This window comes from Mauremys mutica, chromosome 1 (assembly GCF_020497125.1).
Source record: "Mauremys mutica isolate MM-2020 ecotype Southern chromosome 1, ASM2049712v1, whole genome shotgun sequence".
Lineage (NCBI taxonomy): Eukaryota > Metazoa > Chordata > Testudines > Geoemydidae > Mauremys > Mauremys mutica.
In genome coordinates, this window is record NC_059072.1 from 301,164,831 (window position 1) to 301,188,270 (window position 23,440).

At 41.9% G+C, this 23,440-nt stretch overlaps 1 protein-coding gene across 1 annotated transcript; it reads right to left on the reverse strand.

Moving 5' to 3' along the window:
- Nucleotides 1–741: 741 nt before the first annotated feature.
- MTRF1 (mitochondrial translation release factor 1) lies at nt 742–22,235 on the reverse strand. Its single transcript, XM_045012593.1, has 10 exons — nt 22,111–22,235; nt 17,467–17,906; nt 13,993–14,084; nt 13,025–13,106; nt 12,663–12,770; nt 12,400–12,572; nt 6,503–6,620; nt 5,539–5,675; nt 2,731–2,829; nt 742–939 (listed from the first exon to the last, which is right to left on the reverse strand). Exons 2-10 carry the CDS (start codon nt 17,882–17,884, stop codon nt 820–822), a joined length of 1,347 nt encoding a protein of 448 aa, XP_044868528.1. The 5' UTR covers nt 17,885–17,906; nt 22,111–22,235; the 3' UTR covers nt 742–819.
- Nucleotides 22,236–23,440: the final 1,205 nt, after the last annotated feature.

The following is a 23,440-nucleotide window of genomic DNA, read 5'->3' on the forward strand; positions in this document are numbered from 1 at the left end:
ATCACCTCCTCCCCATGCTGTGCTGCTCACTGCAGTAGTCTGGGAGCTGACCTTGTTTGTGAAGACAGGCAAAAAAAGCATTGAGTACATTAGTTTTTCCACATCCTCGTCACTAGGTTGCCTCCCTCATTCAGTAAGGGGCCCGCACTTTCCTTGACTTTCTTCTTGTTGCTAACATACCTGTAGAAACCCTTCTTGTTACCCTTCACATCCCTTGCTAGCTGCAACTCCAATTGTGCTTTGGCCTTCCTGATTACATCCTTGCATGCTCGAACAATATTTTTATACTCCTCCCTAGTCATCTGTCCAAGTTTCCACTTCTTGTAAGCTTCCTTTTTGTGTTTAAGCCCACTGAAGATTTCTCTGTTAAGCCAACCTGGTTGCCTGCCATATTTGCTATTCTTTCTGCACAGCGGGAGGGTTTGTTCCTGCACTGTCAGTAAGGCTTCTTTAAAATACAGCCAGCTCTCCTGGACTACTTTCCCCCTCATATTAGCCTCCCATGGGATCCTGCCCATCAGTTCCTTGCTGCACTGTTCTGTGGACAAACTGAAGATTTCAGTTTGCTCTTAGGCTGGCACCTTTCACCAATACTAAATTCACAAAAAAATAACAAAAACTTAAAGCTGACATGCAAATGTGTAAAATATTTTCAAAAGCCATGTCGCACAGTTAAAAAAAATTCAACTTCATATTTAACCACAGAATATGGGAAAGAAAGACACAGATTTTATCAACATCTGACATCTAACAAATACTTCCATTTTATTATGCTACAGCATTACAAGGACCAGTGTTGTATTTAGTACAAGACCTACATCAGCCTCCTCCTTCTAAAGATTTAAAGTTTTCTAAATGTTCAATTAGGGCCTCCATCTCTGCAGAGTCCAACAACCTGTTGATTAGCTCATCCAGTGCCCCCTCACCACAGAGAAATTCCTATCAAACGAAAGAGAGAAGCATTAATGATTAGTATAGACCAGTATTTTTTGAATGCTGATCAATCAATAACAATTCCTGGAATATATTTGCATGGAGCCTGATCTTTATGCATCAACCCATCAATTTTGCATTACTCCCCTGGTGTGACATCAGTTTTAGGTGGTGAAAATGAGTCAGTGTTTTTTTTGTTTTTTTTTATAATTGGAGATATACCAATCTCCTAGAACTGGAAGGGACCTTGAAAGGTCATCTAGTCCAGCCCCCTGCCTTCACTAGCAGGACCAATTTTTGCCCCAGCTCCCTAAGTGACCTCCTCAAGGATTGAACTCACAACCCTGGGTTTAGCAGGCCAATGCTCAAACCACTGAGCTATCCTTCCCCCCTGGAAGTTGAAGGCATGTTGCTGAAGAACAGCATACGGTTACATGGCATCTTCTTGGCAATAACAGAAGGAATTACTGGCAACATCTTGCATCTGTCAAACCCCATTGCCTAAAAAAAAGTTAACTAATCTAGCAAGAATTGATGGGATGTAGGATATTGTAATGAATAATGACCACATTCTAATACCTGTACTCATGCTGAGTAGCAGCTTACTGATAAAAAGTTCCATTGACTTCAATAGGACAATTTGTGGAGTAAGGGACTATTCAAAGTGAGTAAAGGTATCAGAACAGGATCCTAAAAAATAAGATGAACAAGTAAACAATCTAAATTGTCATGTTATTTATTGAACCTTGTCAGATTCTCCCCCACACTGTTATTTTTGTAATGATCCTCACTTGTATGTCAGATCTTAACATACTGTAAATATTCCAGGGCACGGATCTGTACTCCTCTGTGTTCTCTAAGGGGCCTAGCTCATTGTTCAGCACAATTAAATGTGCGCTACTTGCTCTGTGATGGCAATAATATTAAATCTTAAACCTGAGCAATAAAATTTAAGTCTAATCCTAAAATGGAAATCCAAATCATAGAACAAACTCAATCTTGAAACCCACCCCAAGAGTTAAAAATCAATCCAAAACCTACTAGCCCAAAAGTTAAAATCATTCCAAAATCAACCCATAAACTGAACTCACATGGAATACTAGCGTATCATGTATTTGTTCAGCACATTCAAGTGAAAAAAAAAAAACCATATGTAGAATTTTACCCAGAAATATAATGTCAGATAATCTTAAAAAGAAACTTTTCTGTTGCCCTTAAAGGTGACCTGCAAAGTGCAAAAAAAAAACAACAAAAAACCCCCAACTTTTAAAGTGTGCTTGTGTGTGTTTTTTGCCTCTATACCATATAAAGACAGTCTGGAAGTGGTGGGTTGGAGCAGGCCATTTGTTTTTTAATTTCTAAACAAACAACTTCTTCTTGCTTTTTTACCCTACATATATCAGGAATGTCAAGTCTAGTCCTCCCTGGTTTGGTGAAGGACTCACTGAATGTCTCAGGTGAGTACTCTCTGCTTTATCAGGCCTTCTTTATATAATAGAGAAACAAAAAAACAAAAGAATGGGGCTAGTGATTTTTTATCTTTTGTATCTCACCTTTAATAATATATCACAAAGGATGGAAAGAAAGATCTAGGCTTTCCCAACCTATAACCATGTTCAGTAGTTAGTGGCATTTAATGGTACTACACAATTTATGTCCACACTTAGCTTCTTGACAAATTTAGTAATTACTTTCACAAGATTAACTCTGGCTAGTGATGTAATAAGAACTGATATAGGTACACACACACTGTCTCTCTTGAAAAGATTTTACATGTATTATCATAAACATAACTACCTTGATATTGCGGACATCATATGAGATCCTGTGATCAGTGACTCTGTCCTGGGTGAAGTTATAGGTACGAATTCTCTCTGACTGGGCTCTTGTCCCTATCTGTACAACAGCAACAACAACTTCTATTATTTTTTTGAGTTTTAAAAACAAAAACCCTTCAAAAGCAGCACACGAGCACCCTTAAACTGGATTGCAATAAATCAGCCTGTTCTGTAGATACATACAGTACTTAAACACACAGATTATTAATCTGATAACTGCTTCTTACACATTTTGGTCTTCTGTATAAATATACATTTTGCCAAGGTTTAAGACATTCCCTCTCCCTATTTCTGCATTGGCTCTGTAATGATAACAGGAGTTAAAAAGTAGTTTAAGAAGCCAGAGTTGTCACTAATGTCAGCAAATATATCTACATACAAATTAGGTCAACCAAGTAAGAAGATGCTATGTTTACAGTCACTCTTCAGAGCAGAACTGTGCTATTGGAACAATCAGTATATACTATACTTTCATTAACAGCCTGATCCTGCAAAAATGTATGCAGGTGAGTAATTTCACATGTAAATAGCCTCATATATGTGCATAGTTACTCACGTGCATGTGTGTTTAAAGCAGTGGGCTTCACTTAGTATCCATTGACTTTGATGGGCACTTGATAGGCCTGCAGGGCCATAATTTGAAAGGTATTTAGGTGCTTAGTCATCCTGAAAATTCCAGTAGGTGCCTCCTCACCTAAACAAACTTGAAAATCCCACTAGTTGCCTATCTGCATCTTTAAGTGCCTAAATACCTTTCAAATTATGGCCCTCAGTCACTAAAGAAAATACAGTTACAACTTTTGCTGGCAAAGAAAACCATGGTTGAACTAGTTGAGCAGTTTTCATTATAACCATTTCTAAAGAATATTCAAACTTTCTGAATAAACATTTTTTCAGCTGAAATGTTCCACAGTTGATCTCAGCTCAAAGATGCATTCGGGGGCAATTTGAGAAGAATGGTATAGAGCTGTTTTTCAGTATCACAAGACTGTGAAAATATTTTCCCATTTTAAAAGTGAGAAGCCTCTTGCTGGTGCCAGCTCACTGTTTAAATCTACCATTCTTAATGGCTACTATCTTTACAAGGCAAGTAACTTTGCTTGGGACTCCCACAATACTAGCTAGATGAAACTGTAGGACTGCAATTCCCACTAATAATTAAAGTGGCACTTCTAATTACATAATCAGCAAACTCAAATTGTACTCCCTATAACAGGGTAAGCACCCTGGTGGGCCGGGCCAGTTTGTTTACCCGCCGCGTCCGCAGGTTCGGCAGATCGCAGCTCCCACTGGCTGCAGTTCACTACTCCAGGCCAATAGGGGTGGCGGGAAGTGGCGTGGGCTGAGGGATGTGCTGGCTGCGGCTTCCCACCGCCCCCATTGGGCTGGAGCGGCGAACCACGGCCCGTGAGAGCCACGATCGGCCAAACCTGCGGACATGGCAGGTAAACAAACCGGCCCAGCCCGCCAGGGTGCTTACCCTGGTGAGCCGCGTGCCAGAGTTTGCCGACCCCTGCCCTATAACAAAGTGATGGTGAAGAAGCCATACTAGAGTATGGCTCAGAAAAATGAACACAGGCGAAGGAATAAACAGAGTATTTGTGATATTGGGTGTCCTCTAGTGGTGACAAGATGGAGTTACAAACAAATCTGAAAGTTTCAAAACTGAATTTCAAGTAGTTTTTGGTTTTGTTTTTTAAAATGGAGGGTGAGACACTGAAAAGTGCCTAGGGAAATAGGTGCACAACTTCCATTTAAAACCAACAGAAATTGGGTGCCTAATTCACCTAGGAGATTTTGAAAATCTCACTTGCATCCACATTTATATGTCCAAACAAGATACTGATTTAATACATCGTGAAACATTAAGGGTGGGAGTTTCATTTTGGATGTCCAATTCCCATCCAAATCCCTTAGGTAGCTTTGAAAAATCTCATCTTAAATTCCAAATAACAAGAGATAAAGGCTTCATCAGCAGTAGTGACTGAGTTAATTTAAATGCAGTCTGCAGTTAGTGGTTAAATAACAGATTAGGAAGTTTGTACGTACTGAAGCTTTTTTTTTTTTTTTTTTTTAACATTGCTTCTGCCCACTGAAGAAGTTCACATTGTAAAGAACAAGATGCTCAGAGCAAGAGATAAGAACGGTGGAATACAGGGAGGAAAAACAACCTTATAACTTCTTCAGTTTTAAGATTAAATTAACTAATGTCAGTTAATTACAAGTTAATCAATATAAATTATTTCTTCCTCAATAGGTTGGCTAAACTTCCAAAACCATAATAAATTATCATATGGCTCTAAAGTGGCAAGATTTTTAGTAGCAAGAATGTTATTTTTCCCCACACTCTGCAGGATCCTAGCAATTACTGTATTTTAGAATTGGATTCAGAATGTGACTACCACAACTCATTGGAATGGATTCTCATTTACACGAAAGCTCCTTTATATCACTTGTTAGTGTAAAAGAGCGTTAAAGTGGGTATAAGTTACATGCAGTTATTAAGTTCGATTTGGTTAATTATATCCACATTAAGGCCCCCGTACATTGCCAAAGCAATGTAAACTGGCCTAGATGGTAATCAAGGGCCTGATTCTTATCTATATTTACAAGCACATACTTTCCTTTTTACCTACATCCGTCTGTACACTCCTCCCCTACTGCCCACACACACACACAAAAAGGGGAAAATTATTGTTGCTAACCCTGAAAGCTCAAATCTATGGCATAATGTCATCTCCAAGTTTCAATAAGGAAAACATGTCACCTGCAGTTTTCTAGCATTCTGCTTTTGGCTGAAGTCTTTCTCAATGATTTGTTGATATAACCTAGTTCTCAGTGTCCGCAGAGCTATTTCTTTGTTCAGTTGCTGTGATCGCTCCTGCTGGCACTCTACTGTTAGTCCTGTGTGGAATTCAAGAACACACTGATTAAAGACCAATTATAACAAACAACAAACAGGATTAATCCTAAAACATTAGTAAAATGAAACCTTTCAGACCTCCTGCTCTTCACACTAGGATAAAAGGTGTATTTTAAAAACATTTTAGCTAAAACATTTTAGTTAGTATATTTTCAAACTGTAGTGTAAATGGGACAAGTTTTAACACAGCTGAACTTGAGGGGTTTTTTATTGAGATTCATTGGACCACTTAATTATGGTGCTGCATCTGGGAGTCCAGGGTTCATCTAAACCAGCTAACATGTTAAAATATCATTTGCCCTGTTTACACTAGGATGTTTAAAATAATAATATAGGGTTACATTGAGTGTGTCTGTTCATCAACAGATCTCAAAGCACTTTACACAAGGAGATACTTATCTCAGTCCTTTGTTTACATAGGACCTGATGCTGCAAACTGTACCCTCAATGGTCACTAACTTTAATGAGAGTTAAAGGTCCTCAGTTTACAGAAGTTACTTACATCTTCCACGATGTCCCTGTCTCACTGCAAAGTGTGGTCCATTTATTAAGTGTGTCACATTGTAAAGATAAAATTGATCATGCAATTTTTGACATAAACGAACACACTCCCCTGCAAAAAAATTAGAAGGGCCACCTGACTTTCTCTGTATTGGCTGCAGTCCTGCCAGCGGTTTTGTGCAGACAGACCCCAGTGCCTAAAGTGAAGCAGCATACAGGATTAAAGCCTTGGATTTTGGGATCTAGATTGTGTGCATCTATGCACTAAAAGGCAAAGAGTAAAATACAAAATCCCGAACACACTTACCAGTGGGAATATGAACTATTCTCACAGCACTGTCCGTTGTGTTAACATGTTGCCCTCCTGCACCTTTGGCCCTAAAAGTATCTATACGCAAATCCTTAGGATACACTTTAACATCTACCTAGAGTCAAAGAAAATTAAGTTACCATCTGCTTATAACAGTTTAAAAAAGATACTATCAGTTTAAAAACAGCACTTCTGTCCAAAATTTGCTTGCCTCCCATTGTTACCAGTAACACCTACGTTACTCTAAGTGAAAGAAATTAGTGAACAAACAACATTTCTGTTCTTTTCAGTTTGTTTACTCTGTGCCTTTGATAATTATTTGTGTGTAGTCAATTTCATTCTTTCCCCTATGCAATCAGTTTCCCCTGATTGTGCAAAATCTTTCACATAGCAACAGGGGAGAGAAAAATCATTAAAGAATAGGAAAATGTTATTGTAAAACCACAACTGGCAGGGAGACTCAGAAGCAGATGAAGTACCAGAAACTACTTTTGATTTCTTTCCCATGCTTACACGCCAGTATGGATCTACACTACACCAAAAGGCCCCAATCCTATTAACACTTATGAACGTGCCTAATTTAACTCCCCTGTGTAGTCCCATTGATTTAATCACATGTGTAAGTGTTTGCAAGATAAAGGCTTTAAACTGCCGAAGAACAGAGAGAGGCTACTAGTTATCATCTGTATTGTGGTAGCAGCTACAGGCAGGCCTGTCGACAGCAATTCTGGGCCCCAGGGCAGAACGGTCAACAGGACCCCTAGAAAGGATGGGCACGGCATCCCCTACAGTTGGGCCCAGGGGAACCTTCACTTCTTTCCAGTCTCCTACTGTCTGTGTTTCTGTGGATAATTTTCTCTAATACACGTGTACCAACCACAGAGATCCTAACTTTTAGCTCTTCCCCATGGGTATCCATCCAGCTGCCTTTCCCATCCACCTGGGACAGGTGCAAGCTCCAGAGCTGCTTCAGAATTTATTTGTTTCTCAGATACCACCCAGTCTCTTCTCCATTATATCACCAAAGGAGTTTCTTCTCATTGGGCTTTGGGAGGATGAGGCAGAATAAACTGCAGTTTCTGTAACTGTGTCACTACCTGAAGGTGCTGTGTCTGGAACCTGCAGCGCAATGTCTCAGTACTGAAGAATTCCCTCTTCCCTTCCTTCCCCAGGCCACAGGCAACCTGATGCCCTAGTAACCAACCGAGATCTACCTTTTTTTTTTTTTTTTTTAAAAGGTGTTTCCAGACAACCGGTCAAAAAAAACTAGGTACTTGAGCATGCAAATGCCATAACTCAGGTCCCAGTCAGGAACCATTCCAGTTGTTATTATTCATGGATTTGTATTACAGTAGCACCTCTGTGTCCCAACTGAGATCAGGGCCTTATTGTGCACTCATGGAGACAGTTTCCTGCCCTAGAGAGACTACAATCTAAACAGAGAAGACAAAGGAAGGATTGCTATCACCATTTTACAGATAGGAAATTGAGGCCCAGAGAGATTAAGTGATTTACCCAAGGTGGCATTCTGTCCCCTCCTCCCCTGGAACCAGAATCAGCCCACAAGCATCCAGAGAATTCCCCTGCCATGGGCACTGCATTGTGCCATCACAGGCAGCTCTACACTGCACACTCCAGCCATGGGAGGCAGGAAATCAAGGGCAGAAAATTGAACACAGAGCTCCTACGGCTGTACTCCAAGGACCATCCTTCATCTCTGTGTAAAAATAAGCATGAACTTCCAAGACATGAAAATAAATACAGTGAAAAACAGTCAAGCTGTCTGAGCCATTCCTAAAGCCTACAACTAAAAGAACCCCAACACTCTACGTTTGTGGCACACAATTCTGCACTATAATAATTTGCATATGTAACAATCTGAAAAGGAGGTCAAACTGAGCTTCCTTTAAAAATATGGCCCCTTATGCCTAAATTTAGGGAATACTTAATATAATGTTGCCTAAAGGTCGGAGCAGCACACTGGGTTCTGTCTGTGCCACTGATTTACTGGGTTTCCTTAGGCAAGTCATTTAATCTCCCTGAGCCAAATTCATTGTGACACTGTGTTCCAGCTAATCCCCATCCCTCTGCCAATTTCCCACCCAGAACAGGAAGGAAAATTCCAACTAAAAGTCTGGCTGAAAAAACAGAGTACTAATACATGGGAGAGAAAGGGTCCCAACATTAACCAGTGACCTAAATTATGATTAAATTTACCTACTGTGTGCTCATGGGCTTTATAAACCCACAGCTGTGGATGTATGAAAATTCTCACGATAATCCCCCAAAGCCTGTATGTCTCTCTTTGACATGTTACTCATGCACCAGTTGAAACTCTCTCTGGAGCGTTACACTCTTATTCATAGATTCCGAGGCCAGAAGGGACCATTGTGATCATCTAGTGAGTCTGACTTCCTGCACAACACAAGCCCCGGAATTTCCCCAAAACAATTCCCACAGCTGATCTTTCAGATCTTGATTTTAAAATGGTCAGTGATGGAGCATCCACCAGGATTATTATTAGTGAACATAAATAAATCCTCTGGTGAGACTCCATCACTGTTCCCTTTACAACAGTCCCAACAGCAACACATCCTCATCCCCAACTACCAGCCTTGATCTCCAATCATCCCATCACCCCCAAATACGAGTGACTATCCCCTAATGAGATCAGCCACATGACCCCAAAGAACAGCCACCAGCCCCAAATCAAAATAGCCTCAAACACCACCCCCACCACCAACCCAGCACTGTCACTGAAACACCCACCCCTTCCCAGACCTACCCTGCCCTCTCCTCCCTGGCGGACCCCCGACAAAGCCTGGCTGGCGCCCAGCATGGCGCTGCCAGTGCCTTTGCTGAAGATGTTGGACCAGCAGCTGGATCCTGAGTCCGATCTCGAGTCTTCCCCTCAGCGGTCCTGTGCCCAGCTCCTTCCCCACAGCTGTCCCTGCCTACCTCTGCCCACAGCCATCCCCAGCCTAGTTCCTCCCCCAAGCCTGGCTGCCTCCCCCACATGGATGCAGAAAGTTTAGCTCCTGGATACAAAGTTGCAGCGATTGTTGCCGCCGGCCCAGCTCCTCCCCCCGGCTCTGCCCCCCTGGCGCAGCTGTGGGGGCTGCTTCCCCAACACACCCTCCAGGGCCCCTCCTGCCCAGCCCTCTCCAACAGGGTGCATGGAGTCTCGTGGGCCGGTGCTGGGACTCAGGAGCGTGCGCCTAGGAGCCCTGCAGCCTGCCTGGGCGATTTAAAACGGCCCGGGGCTCCTGGCCACCGCTACCACAGCAGTGGCTGGGGGCCCCCGGGCCCTTTTAAATCACCCGGGCCCCTGGGCAATTGCCTCCTTTGTCCCCCCTTCCCCCATTGGTGGGCCTGCCTAGAGGCCGAGGGCTCCATTGTTCAAGGCACTCCACAAACATATGTACAAACTCTCCCAAGTCAATGGTTCTTATGTTACTAAACTGTCTAGGCATTTTTGAACATTACAGTTTAGGTACAAGCTTAATTTTAAGCACTGGGTTTGAAGATTTTGGCTGAGGTCTATGCCAGGATAGGTAGGGTTAGAGATAGGCCACGAAGGGCCTTAAAAGCTATGACAAGTAGTTCATACTTGATGTGGTGGAAAAGGGGTAGCCAGTGGAGGGATGCAAAGAGGGAAGTGACCTGGTCAAAGTGACAAGCCTGGAAGATGATTTTTGCTGCAGTGTTTTTAATGGATCTAAGTGAAACAAGACCAAAAGGGAGTTTGCAGCAGTGAAGAACAAGGCACTGAGGGCCTGGACCAGAGTTTCAGCTGTATGGACTGAGAAGAAAGGCTGGATCTTGGAAATGTACAGAAATGAATGGCAAGATTTAGACACAATTTAGATGTGTGGTAATGGGCTGAGCTGAAGGCGATACCTAGATTCTAGGTCTCAGTGATGTGGGGAGGGTAGTGTTGTCCACAGTGACTGAGAAAGGAGGGAGCTGGGGAGAGCTTGCCGGGAAAGAGTAAGAGCCATGTTGAGTTTAAGCTGGACATCCACAAGGAGATTTCAGAAAAACAGCCCAAAGCTCTAGTTCAGATTTAGAGTCTATCTAAGCGGAGGAAAGAACCAATAATAAGATGTGTGATTGAAAAGAAAAAAGAATATTCAGAAAGGTTGATTGTATCATACCAAACTTTTGTCTGGATGTACTCCCAAGCCTCAATACATTATTTAATTTAGAATCTGTTTTACAACTAGTGAGTCAGTTTCGTGAATGCCAGGAGCTGGTGGGCTTAACAACATTAACTTCCATAGAATCATAGAAGTGTAAGACTGGAATGGACCTCGAGATACCATCTAGTCCTGTCTCCTGCACTCAAGGCAGGACTATGTACTAGACAATACCTGACAGGTGTTTGTCTAACCTGTTCTTAAAAACCTCCAATGACAGATATTTCACAACCTCCCTAGGCAATTTGTTCCAAGGCTCAACTACCCTGACAGTTAGGAAGTTTTTCCTAACATCTAACCTAAACCTCCCTTGCTACAATTTAAGTTCATTGCTTTTTGTCCTATCCTTAGAGGTGAACGAGAACAATTTTTTGCCCTCATTGTAACAACCTTTTATGTACTTGAAAACTGTTACATCCCCCCTCACAAACCCAATTTTTTCAATCTTTCCTCATAGGTTATCTTTAATAATTTTAGTTGCTATCATCTGGACTTTCTCCAGTTTGTCCACATCTTTCCTGAAATGTGGCTCCCAGAACTGGACACAATACTCCAGTTGAGGTCTAATCAGCACAGAGTAGAGCGGAAGAATTACTTCTCATGTCTTGCTTACAACACTCCTGCTAATACATCCCAGAATAATGTTGCTTTTTTTGCAACGTTACGCTGTTCACTCATATTTAGCTTATGATCCACTATGACCACCAGATCTCTTTCTTCAGTACTCCTTCCTAGGCAGCATTTCCCATTTTGTATGTGTGCAACTGATTGTTTCTTCCTAAGTGGAGTACTTTGCATTGGTCCTTATTGAATTTAATCCTGTTTTCTTCAGATCATTTCTCCAGTTTGTCCAGAGCATTTTGAATTTTAATCCTATCCTCCAAAGCACTTGCAATCCCTCCCAGCTTGATATCACCCGCAAACTTTATAAGTGTACTCTCTATGCCATTATCTAAATCATTGATGAAGATATTGAACAAAACTGGGCCCAGAACCAATCCCTGTGGGACCCCACTCGATACGCCTTTGAGCTTCACTGTGAAACACTGACAACTACTCTCTGGTAACATTTTTCCAACCAGTTATGTACCCATGGTATAGTAGCTCCATATAGGCTGTATCTCCCTAGTTTGTTTATGAGAAGGTCATGCAAGTAGCAAAAGCCTTATTAAAGTCACGATATACCACATCTACCATTTCCCCCCCTATCCACAAGGCTTGTTACCCTCTCCAAAAAAGGCTCTTAGGTTGGTTTGATACAATTTGTTCTTGACAAATTCATACTGACTGTTACTTATCACCTTATTATCTTCTAGGTGTTTGAAAATTATTGGTTGGCTATTTGCTCCATTATCTTTCTGGGTACTGAAGTTAAGCTGAGATCTGTATCCTTATGCCCTTGAATTGCACTGTACCTCAGGCAGAAGTGGATTTCTAAAAAGTTGCTTTTGAGGATCCAGTAAAGTTTGTAGGGAATCATTTAACCAGGTGCTGAGTCAAGAGTCACAGCCTTGCACAGAAGAAAAGCTTGTGTATCCTTTGTTGGGACTTGACAATACACGTTGGCACCAATAAAATAATAGCAGTAACTCGGCTTAGACCTTGGGGTTTGTTGTTTTAAATATAACACACTCAAATGCCAAAAAGAAAAGCCAGGAAGACACTTCAATTTTATTCTGATTAAGGTTAGTTTACCTCCTCTGGCTGAGGTAGGACAACTACTGACATTGTCCCAGTGTGAATACGCTGCATTCTTGACGATAGGCCAGTCTCGGGAATTCGCTGAACTCTGTGAGTCCCTCCTTCATATTTCAAATACCTGAAGACACAGTCTCCCGAAATATGAGCAGCTGCATGGTGCAATCCGCCTTTAAAGACAAATAATGCATAAGAGGTATAGTCCAAAGACACAGCTTTAACTTAGTCTTGTTGGCAGAAAGAACAGAACATTATCATACCAATCTCAGCTGGTGTGTAGTTCAGAATGTCAAAGGTCCAACATTTGTAATCTGCATAATTGTGGTACATCTCAAACATTTCTTTGGTGAACTGTTGGCAAATGTCACCTAAAAAATTAAATATTTAGGCAGTACAACATGAAATATAAGTTTATAGACTCTTCCCTGAAAAATACTGATTTTTAGCATTAGCAGTAACTCTAAAGATCATTGTCGTTGGAGATAATTCATCTGCATAAAGCACTAATACTCATCTCTACAAAGTGCTATTTTACATTATTAAAATGTAAGCGAAACAATTGAAGCCTTGTAAACCTGGATGGAGGTTTGGAGTAACCTTTACTTGTGATGACTTTGCTGACCTCCAGTGGTTCTGCCCGATGTCACCTCTAATAGCACATCACTGTCATCATGTTTCTCCCTTGGCACTATACTCTGGAAAAGCTGAAAAGAAAGAAAGAAATAGTTTCTCCCTTCTTGACCAAATTTACAGCCAGATCTCATGGTTGCATCAGTCTGAACACACACAAACCCCAGACTTGTAAATGCAAATCAGGTAGTTAGGAGTGAAAATTGCCCAGTCAGTGTTGTAGTCTGAGATTCCTGGCACACAACGGTGAGATTTTGGTGTGTTAATGGAGGCTAATTGAAAATTTGACCCCACAATGCCAAGCATGAGACCACCAAATCAGCCACTGCAGCCTCCCTTGTGAACATAATGATATTAGCCAGGAAAGTCAGTTTACACTGGCACTGACCTTATTTTTCAGATGATTCTATTTCATACAATCAGATTATTTTAATTTTCTAAAATACAGACACTTGATTCACAACATAAAGCCTTCCATTGGATTTCTTTCAGCTTCTCTTACGACAATTATTTTCACACACTGGTCTCATTCAACTGAAGAAAATGATAAAGGATTGAAAGTTCCACGAGGATAAAGCCTTTCAAGACATCTCTGTACACTCTCTGCTACCATGAACAAATGGCAGAACCCCATGCCATGTCTTCGTAGCAGAGTAGTTCACTGTGATACAGACTTTTCAATGACAGCAAATGAACAAGCACACATACAAAAAGTGTCTAAAAGAAAGAGCTTCTAAGGTGCATTTGGCAGTAGAGAGACCTCCCAACGGTGAACATTTCCAGGTCTTTTCCAGTGAGAAAGCAGAAGCTAGACCTGTTTCATTAACGGCAAGTGTTATAGTCTGCTGTTAAGAAAGTCTTGCCTGGAACAATAAAATTGCATGGCTATATGAAGACTTGTAAATGAAGATGTCAAGAGATGTTCATCTTAAAGACTCTGTACTTTTACCTCTAGCTCACCTTTTTGCAAAATGTGTTGATTTTTTGGTTAATGATTTCCTTCTCTTCTAAGGCAAGCTCTAGCAGCTGTTTCTCATCTCTGCTGTCTAGCTCTAAATGCCAATGATAGAAATAAACGTTAAGCAATCTTATTTAGTTTAGAGCACATTGTAATACAAATGCTAAATTACACCCATTAAAATGGATAACAGCTTCCATTGCAGGGAATTGCTTATTCTCAGTATGAAATACCAAATAAGGACAGAAGCATAAGATGATGTATATTACTAATTAAATGTTCAGATCATCAGGAGCCCTGGATGGCTTGGGAGACTGGAAATGGGGCACAGAGGATTTTACCTCTACGTCTCCAGTTCAAACCTAGCCAAAGTCAGTAGCAGATAAAAGTTATTCCCCATGCCACAGCTCTTCATGGGCATATGTGAAACAAATTGATAATCTAATTCCTACTAAAACTAATCACTATTCACACTAATTGGCAAACTTGTTGGCAGCCTCAACAGTGAGGCTATGAACTGAATGGGCAGGGATCCAGAACTATCCTGTTACTGAGAATGAATGGGGTCCCAATACATCAGGATTTTGATCTGTGTGTTTGTTTTTAAAAGTAAATTTATGGTGGATCAACAACCCTGGAGACCAACATCCTCTATTTTACCAAAGGAAGAGGACGAGCAAGGGCCATGGCAGTCTAAGCTTTCCCACCAATATATCTCATCCTTGACCTAGCACAGCATGGGCAAACTTTTTGGCCCGAGGGCCACATCAGGGAACAGAAATTGTATGGAGGGCCACAAATGCTTCACAAAATTGGGGTTGGGGTGCGGGAGGGGGTGCAGGCTCTGGGCTGGGGATGAGGAGTTTGGGGTGTAGGAGGGTGCTCTGGGCTGGGACCGAGGGGTTCAGAGGGCAGGAGGGGGATCAGGGGTGCGGGAAGGGGTGCAGATTCCAGCTGGGGTTGCGGGCTCTGAGGTGGGGCTGGGGATGAGAGGTTTTGGGTGCAGGAGGGTGCTCTGGGCTGGGATCAAGGGGTTTGGAGAGCATGGGGGGGAGATCAGGGCTGGGGGTTGGGGTATGGGGAGAGGCCGAGGAGGTACAGGCCAGGCGGGTCTGCACACTTCCCCATCCGCAGGCGCCACCCCTGCAGCTCCCATTGGAGCATGTAGGAGCCAGAGCGGGATCATGCCACGGCTTCTGGGAGCCACGTGGTGCGGCCCCGACCCAGTGCCCCGGCTGGAGCGCCGGAGCAGGGCCGAGCCACATGGTGCGGCTCGCAGGCCGGCTTAAAATGTCTCGTGGGCTTGTTGGTGTCATTAGGCATAACTCTAGGTAACTCAGGAGGGTGGAAAACCACAGTGTTAATGAAGCCTTTCTGTACTAGGCCTGAATGGACCAAAGTTATTTTATGCTTATCCAGAGTGCCTCCATATTAAACTTTAGTTGAACTCCCAGGTTAGAATTGAGAATGGAATGTGTAACTGCTCCTTATCAGTGCAACACTGACACCAGGAGATAGTAAAAAGGGGCCCTACTTGTGTTTAATTTAGAAAGAGGAGGAGGGGAGGGGAGGCAAAGTAATAAATCCAGAAGTAAACCAACCTAACAGCCTTGAAAAGTTACTAACAAGATAAATTGTTTGCTGTCAAGGATGATCTAATTGTTAACTATACAATGTATGTATTATATAGGAGGGGGAGGAGAATAGTGGGGGGTAATGAGGATGCCTAGTTGAAGTCATGTATAAGAAGAGACACACAGCTTATGTCTGTGTGCTTGATTTGAGACATGTGTGTCTCCGAGCATCCTGTTATTTGAGAACTCAAATAAACTTTTGACTGCTTCTCCACCTTGGTGTGTCTATTGGAAGCGAGGTACACTGGGCAACGAACCACTGTTTGCTGCCTCAGGCCTTTTGGGCCGGCAACAGGCTGGATCCAGCCTGCAGGCCGTAGTTTGACCACCCCGATCTAGCAGCATCACTAAGGCCTAGTCTACACTACAGAGTTAGGTCAACGTAAGGCATCTTATGTCAACCTAATTATGTCAGTGTACACGCTACAGCCTTGCTCCCACCGATGTAAGTTCCCTATTACAACGACATAATAACGCCACCTCCATGATAGGTGTAGGGCTTATATCGGTGTAGTTAAGGTGATGCAGTGTCTGTGTAGACCAGGGGTGGGCAAACTACAGCCCACGAGCCATTTTAAGTCGGCCCCTGAGCCATACCACGTGGCTCAGCCCTGCTCCAGTGCTCCGGCCAGGGCACTAAGTTGGGGGCTGGGCACGCACCACGTGGCCCGGCCCCACTCTGGGTTGGGGGCCACACCCCATAGCCTCTCCCCACGCCCCAATCCCCTGCCCCAGCCCTGATCCCCCTCCCGCCCTCCAAACCCCTCAGTCCCAGCCCAGAGCACCTCCTGCACCCCAAACTCCTCATCCCCAGCCCCACCCCAGAGCCCGCCCCCCAACCCCAATTTTGTGAGCATTCATGGCCCTCCATACAATTTCTATTCCCCAATGTGACCCTCAGGCCAAAAATTTGCCCACCCCTGCATCCCTTATATCGGCTTTTGGCTGCCATTCTAAGTTCTCCCTGCTCTACATTCGGTCGTCTCTCGCTACTAATTTACTACCCATTAGTGGATGTAGTACTATCAGTGGCTATTTTCCTTACATAGTGAGTGCAGTACCTTGCTCTGCGTACTCTAAATTTCACTGCCAGTGTTGCATAATTACCAAATTTGTAAGCTCCATTCCTTGCATTTCTTCCTAGTCCTAATAATAATGGTATCATCAGCAATTTCCCCTCATCTTCCACATCATCAGGCAATATGTTGAAAACCACTGGGCATAGTTTTGATTGGGGGATAACCATTTGTTTATTTCACTCCACAGAAGAGTTCTCAAACATCTTCAAGGAACTAGTATTTCGCGTAAGGTTAAATTGAAGCCTGACAATTCAGGGCCTGGGGTTGAGCATCTCCGAAGAGATGTGCAAAGTCCATAATTTAATAGATATCAATGAACCAAACACCAAAATCCAAATTTAAATGACAATGTCCAGTCTGACATGTACTATGAATCATGCCCCCTGACCAAATAAATAAGCCTTACCTAAAATATGTCCCTAAGAAGAAAATTGTCATTAGCCCTATGAAACAAGGACTGCAGTAGTCTTAAAAACAACATTTCTAGAATATTTGAGCTAAAGACGCATTCACGTGACTTTGAATGTATAATGTACATGACACTGGCCTGCTCTGCAAAGTTGGTCACTCTGAGGCGGTGGGGCTAAAGCAAAACAAAATGGGAGGATCTAGAAGGCTTTAATAGGGACATGGAGGATCCTTAGGAAAATGTATGTGCCTAGTGTATTGCTCCCTGGGTGACTTGTTTCAAATTCTGGGTAATAAGGCACATTACATCATAAAAAAAAAACCTGCTTTGCATAAACAGATGGATTTTACTTACTTGTACACATGGATTCTATCTCTTGAACTTCTCTTTCTGCCTCTTGTATTTCTTGAAAAACAGCTACAAGGGTGGATAAATGAGTATGTCTTCTGCTCAGAGTACTTTGATCATACTCATTCATTGAGCCACTATTTAACAACTGGCCAACCCGCTGGTATTCTCTGTTTAAGGTCTCTAGATATTTTTCCACAGCTTCATGCTTCCACAGTGCTCTAAAATCCTGATGATATCTCCTTGACCAATCATTAAATGACAGAGGAGGTTTAACTATATTCAGTAAATAATTGCGTCTAAAGATAGATAGTTCCATCATGTGACCTATCCTTTTAACAAGAGGAGACCAGTGATGGTGATAGCGATGGAAACAATTAGCAAGCAGACTTCTAAAAAGCCCAACGCCTCGGTGAGGTTTCATCTCAGCTTTTACTGTTCACCACCTGAAATTTAAAGCAGATACAATGTGGGCCACTTTCTCACTGGCTTTTTTTTTTTTAAATGTATATTTTAAAATGCTAAATAGGGACCAAATCCTGCTCTTAGTTGCATCAGTGTAAATCTAGTAATGCCATTCCATCTTAGATGGAACTATCCCAGACTTAGGTCTGGACCACACTAGGAACTTTTACTGGCATAGCTATGTTGGTTAGCAGTGTGAAGAAAGTCACATCCCAATTAACATAGCTATGCCGGAGAAAGCCGAAGCACAGACACAGTTATATGTCAAAAGAGTCCTTTTACCAGTATAGCTTATTTGATTGGGGGAACTGGTTTAAGCTATTATACTGGCAAAAGAACTTTCTTACTGATATAAGCTGCATCTACAGCTGGGGCGGGGTTGTCGGCATAGCTCTGCCAGTATATCTATACCAGCAATGGCGAACCATGGCCACTGGGAGCTGCAAGCTGTACCTGTGGATGCTCAGGTAAACAAAGCATCTCGCGGCCTGCCAGGGGCTTACTCTGAACAAGCCACAAACCAAGTTTGGGAACCATTGCACTAGTGTACGTGAGAGCAGCTGAGCATGGCCATGAGTGTATTAGTAATACTGGCCATGATCTTGCAACAGGTTAATTGGCAAGACTACTGACACATGCATAAATGTTTGCAAGATTGGAGCCATTGAAACAATGCTACATAGCCTACTGTGCATATATTTCAAAATTAAACATACAAATAAGGGTCATAAAATCATTTCAATAAATAAAAAGAAAGCAGTCTTAAATACAATTAATTCATCTGAACTATTCTACAGTGATGCAAGAACAGTAACATAGTACTTATTCCTTTTGAAAATTATGGCCAGATCTCCATTTCTTCTCCATTCAGGGAAAGGTCTCCATTTCTTCATCAGTTTGTACATTTCACATGACAGATCCTGTTTTGAACCTTTTCTAGTTTGTAACAGGAAGTCCTGATGTTGTGGCCTATCAAGGGGCCTAAACCTGCATCCCATATTCACATGAATAGTCCTTACTCTGACAAGTAGTCCTATTGACTTCAGTGAGTTGTTGACACAAGAAAGGATTCCTTATGGAACTGAGGGTTCCTACCACTTCTGCCAATACTGTGAGCCCTTCTGACTTTGTCAATATTTCCTCATCCTTCCTGTGTCAATTTGAGGGGAAACAGATCACCTTATTTTGGTTGGCAATCCACCATTCCTTCAACTAAGGAAACCTTTTCTCAAGGCACTGATTCAAGAGAGGTCATCTTTTCCCTGCCAAAGGGTAGCACTGTACATCATTTTTAAAAGTGTTTTGATCCTGAACTGCAACACATTTAAGGCAAAAAGTGTATGTGTTTTCGGGTGACCTGTTTCAAAAGATGCAGGTAATTCCATTTTAGGAGGGGAAAACTCAAGCTTCTATTAACTTGTTTGCAAAAGTTGTAGGGTTTCTTGCAGAAAGAAAACAAAATACTCCGTAGGTTTGGATTAAGTCAAGGGGAAATTCCATGAAGTTCCCTGTGGAGTTTCCTCTGCATCTTCTCCCCAACAAGGAGAGGTTTGGCGTTTGTGAAGGAAGTAGGAGATGCCACCTGGAAACCAACATAAAGAGCATCCCAGACAATTATAACCGCTGAAGTGGATTATAGGGGAAGAGATCCCCTCTCAGATAGCCACATGCTAGGACTTTTCAGAGAAAGAAATCTGAAAAATTGCACTGCCTGAAGTGACAGGGTTTAGAGAGCAATAGGATGACAGGGAACTCCCCCTCACACTCTGCCTCAAGAAAGGAGGAAGAAGAAATAGTCACAGTCTCACTAGAGAATAACCATGAAGGACAAGGTCCTTGTATTTATTTCTGAAGGCCTGATTCTTTAGCACCTTGCACCTTGTGTCAGTATTTACATCTGTGAAAAATGCTATTCTGCTTTGGTCAAATTTTACACCTATTTCTCAGAGGTGTGATTCACAGCACAAAGTGCAAGACTCAGAGAATGAGGGAAGGAACCTTCCCCCGCAACAGTCAAAATTCTCAAGACAGATACAAAAGACCATGAGATTTGTTTTAAATAAATTCCATAATAGTTAAACTAATCTCAGTGGGAGTTCTTTGTCTTATCTTCTATTTCAGGGGTCGGCAACCTCTGGCATGTGGCTCGCCGGGCCGGGCCAGTTTGTTTACCTGCCGCGTCGGCAGGTTCGGCTGACCGCGGCTCCCCATCCCAGGCCAATGGGGACGGCGGGAAGCGCTGCAGGCCAAGGTATGTGCTGGCTGTGGCTTCCCGCCACCCCCATTGGCCTAGGACGGCGAACAGCGGCCAGTGGGAGCTGCGATTGGCCGAACCTGCCGACGTAGCAGGTAAACAAACTGGCCCGGCCCACCAGGGTGCTTACCCTGGCAAGCTGCATGCCAGAGGTTGCCGACCCCTGTTCTATTTTTTTAACTCATGGAGACAGAAATATTTTTACAAATTAAATACTTCAGGGTCAATTTCTTTTAACACCTCAGACATAGATGTGGGTAAGTAGGTATATGCCATGTATGTCACAGCATGCCAGTTTTAATTTCTTGATATCATGGTTTCTTTCGGGTCAGTAGCAGATATTTTTTGTTCACCTTCAAGCCTTTTATTAACACACCACTATAACTCTCTAATTCCATCCACTGTGTCAATGATCCTATTGTTTACTATCCTGGCAAGAAGCGAAATATTTCAAATTGTTGACCTAACTGTCAGTGTCACAGGCATTGAAGGAATCAGGAAGAATTCCTTTGCACCTCCCACATTTCAAAAGCTGGCTAGGTCCTGCTTAGCCCCTGGTAGAAATTATAGCAACCTGAGGGCTGCTCTAATTGACACTTGGTTGCTGATAGCCCCAAGGGGTTGTTCTGGTGTCTGAGCAGAGACTACACATCTTTTTCCTTGTCCATATCTTGACGTGCTTCTGCCAGAACAATGCACAATCAGGCCAGTAATCTACAGCCCTGGACTTAATTGCACACCCCCAAATTTAGACCTCACTTAAAAAGATGCAATTCACTGATGTCAACAGAGTTTCACCTGCTTATACCAGGTCAATTTGGTCCACAATTTTCTACACTGACACAATTAACCGCATTATAAAAAATATATGAAACACCACTAAGAGAGACAGAGTAACTGATGTTCTGAAAAGCAGAAGTACTCAATTTTTTGTAATACAGCCTCACCTGAGCTCTTTGGAAATTAAAAACAAAAAATATTATTTTACGATACCTAAATTACTGCATGGTTCAGACAAACTGGGCAAGTGCACTGCCTAGAAATAATTACACACAAATAATCATCCTTCTCTTAAATAGACATTGTCAGATTAAATTTGTCCCAAAATGTAAGTGTTTTGAAATCAAACTTTTACAAGATTTATGGTCTATACACGTTTCTATTAACTTTTTTAAAATTTCAATTAAAGCTTTGTTTATTTGTTAAAAAAAAAATTCTCCTGCAATGTTTGCAATCGAAACACTGCAGGCTTGTAGTTAGTGCATCAGAACCAGAAAGTGAAACTGATGGTGAGAAAATTGAGATTGACTAGTACATTTTCACTGTCCAATCAGAGAGCTAATAAAAAACAAAGCAAGAAGTATATTAGATTTTAAAATGTCTTTCAGTTTTAATAATTAAAGACACTATTAGTAAAAGAAAAAATGTAATTCTTAAATATTAGTTTTAACTTGATGGTTTCAGCTAAGGTTCATTTATTTCAACTTGAATAATAACTTAATACACACCTATCCAAGGCTTTAGGTGCCCTAACACACCACTAACAATACAATTAAATCTCATCAGCATTAAAGTGATCAATTCAGCCAGCTAGCTACTCCCTTCCACCCCTTCATTATTATAGAAATATATATTTGTAAAGCTTAAAAATATATTTGTAAAGTTAAAGTCACTATCTAATTGAAATCCCCGATGCAGTTACAGTTAATTTTAGGTTGCTCTTCTTTTTCCAATTAACCACTTTGCTCTTTATTCTCCATGCCACCTTCCATGCAGCAGCTCTCTTTCTAGGGCTAATATCCCAGCACTGCTAGAGGTGATGATACCTTCGGAACCAAGGGCCCTCCTCGAGATGTATTTTACCAACAAAAAATGATAGCACAGAATTTTAAAATAAACTTGCCCAAAGAAAGAACAGACGGAGACGGTACCTTATAACATGCAGCCATCACGGAAAGGAAGCGAGAGACTGAAAAGGAACTACCACTCCCAGCATTCTTGCTAAGCACTACCGCTTCCAGAATGCTTCAGTCACAGGACTGTTAACCCCTTTTTTTCATAAGCCAGAAAGGAAACATATATGGAGACTATGCAATTTCTAAAAATATTATTTACGTTTATTATTATTTACTTATTATTTTATTTTATTGTGGCAGTGATCAAGAGCCCCAGCCAAGGTCCTTATTGTGTAGCAGCTGGCACAACGATATAAATAAAATGCATCCTTTCATCATTTGTGTGGAATTCAATATTGCCAAATGCAACTATTCAAAAATCATGAGTCAGGTCCTTAAAAATCATGAAGTTGACTAAAAATCGTGCGTTTTCAAAGAATAATCCATTTCAGGTTTTTATTTGACTTGTTGGTTTATGGGTACTGCAGGTCAGGAATTTTTTAAGTAAACAGTTTATCAGAAACTGCCAATTCTGGGAAGGGATTCAGCTTGCATTTGTATCTCACAGAATTTGTCCTCCTAAACCCTACATTTGTCGGAATGTGCCTTAGACGTTGATGATTTTAAATAATCAAATTATCTTCTCACATTAAAATATGATTTAACACTTAAAATCTTGGACAAGTAAATAAAGGTTATTATTAAATTAGATGAAAGTCACAAACAGCTCATGCACTCAAATTTATAAATTACTAAACTCGCTTTAAAATCAGAAGTAATGCCAACAAAAATTACATCAGTTTCAGTGGCAGTCAACAATAGTTATTACATGTGAATATAATAATAATGTAAACCTTTAATTAAAAGCAAACATGATTCATTTTTTATTAAGCCTGGTTGACAAGGGGGAAAGTAGTATAAAAAAGGGAAACACTTTCTTTATGTAATATAAAAAGATGCCAGAACGTTTAATAAATTATTAAATATGGTGTCAATTAATTTTTCCATAGGCATTCATGAGCGCCAGTTACCGTAAATGGAAATTAGACATGTATAAAAGAAACATAGATCTCTGTATGCTTATATACCTTATAGCAGTGGTCCCCAAACGTTTCAGGGTTGTGCCCCCTTTACCATTGTCCACGTCCCCCTGGGAGCCAGGTCCAAAACAGGGCCGCAGCTCCCGGGGGGAGACACAGACAGGGTTAAGGGGGCCAGGGCTGTGGCCGCAGCTAGGAATGGGTCTGGGGCCAGGAGCTGGGCAGGGCCGGGAACTGACCCGCTGCCAGGGGCTGAGGCTTGGAGTGGGGGCGAGAACGGAACCATGGCTGGAAGCCAAGGCTGGGGCCGGGGGCTCAGGTAGGGC